Source organism: Arachis stenosperma, chromosome 5, assembly GCF_014773155.1.
Source record: "Arachis stenosperma cultivar V10309 chromosome 5, arast.V10309.gnm1.PFL2, whole genome shotgun sequence".
Lineage (NCBI taxonomy): Eukaryota > Viridiplantae > Streptophyta > Magnoliopsida > Fabales > Fabaceae > Arachis > Arachis stenosperma.
In genome coordinates, this window is record NC_080381.1 from 128811230 (window position 1) to 128818893 (window position 7664).

General features: G+C 28.8%; 1 protein-coding gene across 1 annotated transcript; it reads right to left on the bottom strand.

The window, feature by feature from the left end:
- Positions 1–2272: 2272 nt before the first annotated feature.
- LOC130983188 (bidirectional sugar transporter SWEET6b-like) lies at positions 2273–7664 on the bottom strand. Its single transcript, XM_057907373.1, has 6 exons — positions 7622–7664; positions 7469–7505; positions 4787–5003; positions 2799–2960; positions 2585–2707; positions 2273–2506 (listed from the first exon to the last, which is right to left on the bottom strand). The coding sequence occupies exons 1-6, from the start codon at positions 7662–7664 to the stop codon at positions 2342–2344; spliced, it is 747 nt and encodes a 248-aa protein (XP_057763356.1). The 3' UTR covers positions 2273–2341.

Consider the following 7664-nt stretch of genomic DNA (forward strand, 5'->3'; position numbering starts at 1 on the left):
GTAACCAAGTCAGAACTGAGATCAGTGAAACCCTCCAGTTTGCAAGGATGGATAACCTTGGAAAGTACCTAGGAGTTCCTCTTTTGCATTCCAAAGTATCCAAGCACACTTATGATGATATTATCAACAAGTTTAACTTCAGACTCAACTCTTGGAAAGCCTCTTCCTTGTCGCTAGCTAGGAGAACAATTTTGGTGAAATCTATCATTTCTTCTATTCCTCTTTATACTATGCAAACTGCGTTATTATCTATGTCTACTTGTAATGCCATTGATCGTAAATGCAGGAGCTTTATTTGGTGTGATACAGAATGTCAGAACAATCAAAGAAAATTCATCTCATAGATTAGCACAGAGTCTACCTTCCCAAAAAAGCGGGTGGACTTGGCATTAGGCATGCAAGTTTGATGAACCATGTGTTTATGATGAAAGCTGAATGGGGCCTAGTGGAGAAGAGAAACTCCTTATGGGCCAGAGTGCTTCGTTCTAAGTATAAAGTCGGGAATGATATTATTCCTATCGTGGATATATAGAAAACCAAAGAGCTCTAATATTTGGAAGGGAGTTTGTGAGGCATGGCCCGATATCTTGCAAAACCATATTTGGAGGATAGGAGATGGCACTGAGATAAGTTTTTGGAAGCATAATTGGTCTCTAACTTGGGCAAGCTGGAACAATATGTTACACAGGTAAATAACTATCCTTTAGATACATCTAACTCTCTTATGCATTTTCTTGATGTTTCAGGAAACTAGGATGTGAACAAGCTAAATGGTTGGCTTCCAGAGGATGTTGTAAAGAATATTGCGGCCATCTCTCTGCCTTCTCCTTGGAAAATGCCGGACCAAGTGGCATGGAACCTGTCATCGGATGGTTCTTTCAACTTCAAACTGTTATACCAAGTCCTTTGTACTAATCAGCCTCCTCTCAATGACACGTTCGATCTTGTTTGGCGTTGGAGAGGATCCGTCGAACATATAAGGTATTTCCTATGGTTAATTGCTAATAATGCAATCCTAATAACTAATGCGGAGAGACAGCGTCGTCACTTATCAAACTCCCTCCTTTGTCCAAGATGTAGCAATCACAGTGAAACTACACTTCATGTTCTAAGAGATTGTGCTTTTGCGTCTAACATCTGGAATGTCCTTTTGCCCCCGACGTAGAAACAAGGTTTCTTTAATTCAAGCTTGCATGATTGGATTAAAGCTAACTTCTTCGCACACAGCAACTAGCAATGTATTTTTGATGTTGCTACCTCCTCAATTTGGTTCTTCCACAACAAGCTGATTTTTGAATGTCTAAGGTAAAGACAGTCCTGCACCTTCAGTCCTAGCTCAAATCTGAACCCGAAGTGATGAATTCAGCTGGTTTACAAGAAATACGACTCATTTAAGCACCTATAGTGCTAAGCATGATCGTCTAATATGCTGGACTCCCCCTAGTAAAGGTGTTGTGAAACTGAATGTTGATGGCTCTTTTTTGGCATCTATAAATAATGTGGCGTGTAGTGGAATTGTTAGAAACCATCTTAGTGGCTTTGTGAAAGGCTTCTTTTGTAACTTTGGAAGTTGCTCAATTATGTATGCTGAGTTTTGGGGTATAATCTATCGCCTTAAAATTGCCTCTAATCTTACTCAATTTATTGTTATCGTAGAATTTGATTTGGCTGCTGCTCTAAAATTTATCTCTTATGGCTGTCCTGCGGGCTACCTGTGCTCTTTCTTTGTTGAAGAGATTAAACTCCATGCCAACCGAATTTCTCAAGTGTATTGGAGTCATGTTTTCAGGAAAGCAAACTTTGCTGCTCACCATTTAGCAAAGGACAACACCTCTCTTTTAGATTGAATACTTTTTATTCAGCCTCTGCTGAGATTACACACATTCTTGTCACTGATATAGCTGTTGTTCCCCTCTTTAGAAGATTTATCTAATTGTTTTTTTGTTGTTCTCTCTGGGGTCTTTGAACCCCCTCTCTCACCAAAAGCAAATTACAAATTTACAACTCACTGCGTATAACACACTGTTTGACTTTTTTTGAGAATTTATCTTTAATGGCCCAACATAGAAAAAAAAGAAGTTTGTAACGACGATCATAATAATTGATAATTGATGACAAAAAGACCCCAAAAAAAAGTACTGGTTATTCCTAGTTAATTATTCAACTATTAAAGGGACGATGATGGATTTGATTTTCCATATGTTACATCAACAGTAACTAGCCAAAACATGTAACAATAAATAAAATATAAATTGCTACTGTCTTGATCGAAAATTAAACAACAGAAAAGAAATAAAAAAAGCAAAAGGGTTTGATATTGGAGTAGTTGTCATTATCAAACTTAAACTGCAATCCTTCCATTTGAAGTAGCAGAGAGCTGAACCGCAGCGTCTGGTTTTGTGCCATTGCCACTCTCATCATTGTCCTTGTCTCCCTTGCAGGAGCAGTAGCAAGCATATAATATCAGCTGAACAAGTCCAGACACTGCTCCAATACTGTTGCTTATCTACGTATACAACAAAGGAAACGCTTAATTTAATTTGTTACAAATATTTATTCAGAAATGATATGGTTAATTAGTTACCAAGACATAAAGATCGAAGGGGTGGATGAGAGCATATGTTGTCCAGCACACGCCATTGAGGAAGTTAGCGAGAGAGAGCCAGAATGGCATAAATTCCACACTCTTCGTTTTTATAACCTTCGCCTACAACATGCATGGTTGTGCAATACCATGAATTGAATAGGATTCAATCAAATATATATATATATATATAATGAATTGAATGATGACTTACCATGATAGTGAGAGGGGAGACATACATCATGACATTGAATATATCACACAGTATACCAACCACTAACGACCTTTTGCGAGTGCCATGCAGTGCTAGCAACGTTATAAGAGCAATTACGGCAAAGAAAATAGCCTCAATCACAAGATAAATCGCTACCTTCTTCTGAAAATATATACACAATCAATAGAGAATAAATGAGTTATGTTAAGTAATTAATGACTTTTTTGAACAACATGAATAATGGATTCTAAAATTTGCCCAATTCAAGTAAAACACAATACATTTTAAATTATTCACCTAAATTTTAATATTAGAATAATCATCCACACACCTAGTGAACATCCGATATATCTATTGTTCGTATTGTTTAACATTTTCATTATTTACCTATATTTTTCCTGAATGTAAATAATAAATAACATGATACTATTGCCAAATGGTGGATTCATGTATGCTAGTTATGGTATTTAACAAGAGTTTAGAGAGGAAAATATACTGTATTTAATTCAATTTGGTCATTCTCTACCTATGGATTATTGTCATATATTTTTAACCCTTTGTCTAGTAGTATTTAATTTTCTTTAACTTTTCTTATTGATAGGACATATATGTTGCTTTTGCTCTAAAATAGTTGCTGCCTAATTTCTTTAAACTTTGGCCATGTTGTTAACAAAAAATATGATATTATATTCTATTTAGTCTAGCATACCTTAAACACTTAATTAAATAGGATTAAAGTTTTGGCACAATAATGCTTCAAAATATAAGAAAAAAATATCACTTTTTTATCCTAAGAGATGTCTACATAATACTTTTTTTTTTTCCTTCTACTTACAATATAAACTTATACGATTAAAAAAGAAGTTACTAATTAATTTAACCTGTTTAACTAAAATATATTTCAATAATATTATAATATGTAAATTTGTTTCTTTTTTTTTTTTTTGCTTATTGAAAGTACATTAATATATATAATGATTACTAATTATCATTCATGTAAAAAAAATTGACTATATTAGTAATAAATATATTTTATATTATTATTGTTACTTAAATCAAGCAAATAATTATTACTAATTTACATATATATAATTATTATATTAAAAGGTATTTTGATCAAATGGTTTAAAGAGTAGTTTATTTTAATCTTGTAAAACAAGATATTGCATATTTATAAATAGAAAAAGTGTTATTTAAGTATCTCTCGGAAAAGGAAATAATATTTTCTCAAAGGTAATATTCAAATAATGGACATATGTTTCAAAATAATAAAGATAACAACATCTAACATTTTTAGCGTATGCTTAAGAATTGTAATTAAAATTGGAAAATAAAGAATATTAATTATATTTTTATTTATGTTACAACTTAATGACATGAAACACAGATAAACATTAAACAATCTAATGTAGTGTGAATAGCATGACCCTGAAATTAGTCAGTGTTGCTTTGTTTTAAATTTTATGCCCCTGAAATTGGGTGGTAAAGTCGCAGACTTGTTGAGAGGCTGAATTGGGCTTTTTCCCTTGGATTCGATCCCTCTTATACTAAACCAGTAGTCAAGAACAATTTTGTTATATACTTTTCTCTTCTTTTCATAATAATAGCTGTATATATTTCCTTATTTCTTATCAAAAGATTTTATTTTATTTTCTATATCTATCTGTGATTTGCTTTTGAAAAAAAAGGGGATAATAATATAAATCTAAGTCTTTATCTCTATCTCCTCATAGAAAAGAAAAACGCTATTAACACGTGATGTATAAATTAATTATTGGCTATCTCAATCTAGAGATTATGTATACATGTTATTATTAACTTACCTTTTTAATATTACAAAATTATATTCTAGGACGTAAAAAATTTAATGAATATTCATCTTTATTGCATTAGACTAATCTTAATTTTCATTAACACGGATTTGTACACCAGATGAATATGAATTAATGACGTATTAATTAAGTGCTAGAGAGAAAGAGTATACGAACCCGTCCTTTGTTGGTGGCATAAATGTAAAATATGGTAAGATAGACAAATTCGAAGGCAAGTCCAATGCTGTTGATAGTAAGAACGAGAATACTGTGAGGGTGAACAAATGGAAGCCCATAAAACACCCAAAACGCACAGTTTAGCACCGTTGCTATGTAAGGATCAGGTTTGAACTCCTCCACTGACTTCCTCTTTATAATTCTATAGAAAGTTGGTCTGAAATATTTCATTCAAACAAACAAATGTCAAATTTCGAATTACTGTGTACGTGTGTTTGTGTATAATTTGAACTCACCTGTTTCGAATTATTGTGTGTATTTGTATATAATTCGAACCCAACTAGTTCGAATTATGTAGAAATGGAGTTCAAATTTAGTTGGTTCAAACTACATATAAACGTGCATTAGTGGATTCATGAAGCAGTTTTCGTGTAAAATTTTGCTCCCCTTAACTTATTATTGTGATTTGTCCTATTTTTTAATTGATTTGGTTATTTTAAAAAATTAAAATGATAAGCAATTAATTGTAAAATAGAAACACATAAAGGTTAGCTCAATTTTTAAACATGAGAATTTTTATCCAAAAGTAATAAGAGAAACGAACAAATAAGTCATTAAATTTTTTTTTTTTACGAATACACATGATTTTCTATCTAAAATTAATTAATTAGACATTTTAGAATATTAAAAATATGCAATACATAATTTTCTGTTTTTAGTTAGTTACCCTACTAGAAAACTCATCTATATCTCCTATTTTTAATGGCTAAAATGCTGAATATTAAAAATACTTGACACAGATTTTTGAAGTTTTAACTATAAACGGGCTTAGTTGTAGTATGACAATAAAACATGTGTTATAAAAATATCTCCTACACACACACACACAATGCTGTTAATTAAGAATAATAATTATATTCCTCTCACAATTTTAACATAGCATCATGGTACCCATAAGAACACACTGATTTATACACGCAAAGGAAATGGATACATTTATAATGTGAATATTAAAACAAGAGGAAAATACTAGAATCTTTGTTTTTGGTAATGATAAATACGAGCAATATGTATATTATGTGAGCAAACTTATGGATAAGCATAAAAGGAAATGCGTATATTCAACCGTTTTTCCTTCAATAAATATTACTATTATTATATTTAAAAATATTATTTATATACTAAAATTAATTATTAATATTAATTATTATATATTTTTGTATAAATATATATATTTTTTAAATTTATTTTTAATGTATATTTTATATTTTAATATATATTTTATATTAATAACTGATTTTAATAGTTAATTTTAATATATACATAATATAATTATATTATATTACTATTATAAGGCAAGAGAATTGATAATTTTTTTTACACTTTTTTACATCTTTCTTTTTTATAAAAAGATAAATTCTTTTAATTTCTCTTAATTTTTTTAAATTATTTTTTATACCAAAGATGAAAAGCATACAAAACATTTACACATTTAATTTCTCGTTAATATCATTTATGGGCATAACTTCAGCATTTATTTTGACCTCTATTGACTTTTTCAATCATATAAACAACAAAACAGGAAGTAAATCATTCCTTATGGATATATTAAAAAAAGAGAAAAATACAAGCATCTTTGTTTTTGATATTGATAAATACAAGCAATTATGTGAGCAAACTTATAGATATGCATGAAAGAGAAAGGAAAATGTCGTATATTGACCACTTTTTCTTTCAATTATTATTATTATTATTATTATTATTATTATTATTATTATTATTATTATTATTATTATTATTATTATTATTATTATTATTATTATTATTACGGAATGAAGAGGATTGGCATTTTTCTTTTTCACACTTTTTTTTGGCATCTTTATTTTCGTAAAAGGTAAATTATTTTATTTTTCCTTATTTTTTAAATTATTTTTTATATCAAAAATAAAAAACATACAAAACATTTACACAAAAACATCATTTATAATATTCTTTATTTGATTAATATCATTTACAATTATATTAGGTATATATTAAAATTAATTATTAAAATTAATTACTAAAAAATATATATTAAAATATAAAATATATTAAAATAAATTAAACTATATATATATAAATATATAATAATTAATTTTAATAATTAATTTTACTATAAAAATATTTTTTTATCATTTATGGGCATAATTTCAGCACTTGTATTGATCCGGATTGACTTAGCTTTATATTTATATAAAGTAACATAAAATCACATTGTTTAATAAATCAAAACAAGAATTTAATTGTGATGAAGGATAAGTATAAAACAATTTTACATACATTTAATTTTATAATAACATATTAATAAAAATAATAAATTTTTTATTAATTATATAAATAATTATGTAAAAAAAATAAAATTAAGTGACCGTGCAAAATAAGTAGATTATCAGTACATTAAAATTAAACTGATCGAAACAAATTATTTCTTATTCAGTCTGCCTTTGGTATAACTAATTAATAAGTATCACAATATAATGTGAATCTTTTGAAATAAATAAAGATATATATAGAAAAAAACCATCAATAATGAGAGCATGAAAATTATCCAAATACATAAAATTATTTTGAAAATCAAAAAGTAAAAGAAACGCTTAATATGAAATTTGCGAAAATAAAAGAAAGATAGGAAGAGAGTTTTACGCCGGTGAGAAGAACAATCCAAAAGAGATGACGTTGCCTGCACACAGAAGCTAACACTATCACTCTCAAAATTCTCAAATTCACATGAATGAGTAGAATAATTAAGAAGGAGAGAGAGAGAGAATGAAGCATGCAGAAATTGAAAGAACGAACCTATAACACCGACGACGTTACGAGCAATTGCAGCGCTTACCAT

What these genes read in the sequence shown, in the direction of transcription:
- LOC130983188 (XM_057907373.1), bottom strand. Translation starts at nt 7,664, where the DNA reads ATGGTAAGCGCTGCAATTGCTCGTAACGTCGTCGGTGTTATAG. An exon ending in TAACGTCGTCGGTGTTATAG is followed by an intron (nt 7,506 to 7,621) that starts GTTCGTTCTTTC and finishes TTCTGTGTGCAG; the next exon opens with GCAACGTCATCTCTTTTGGA. An exon ending in CCTTCGATCTTTATGTCTTG is followed by an intron (nt 2,507 to 2,584) that starts GTAACTAATTAA and finishes TTGTATACGTAG; the next exon opens with ATAAGCAACAGTATTGGAGC.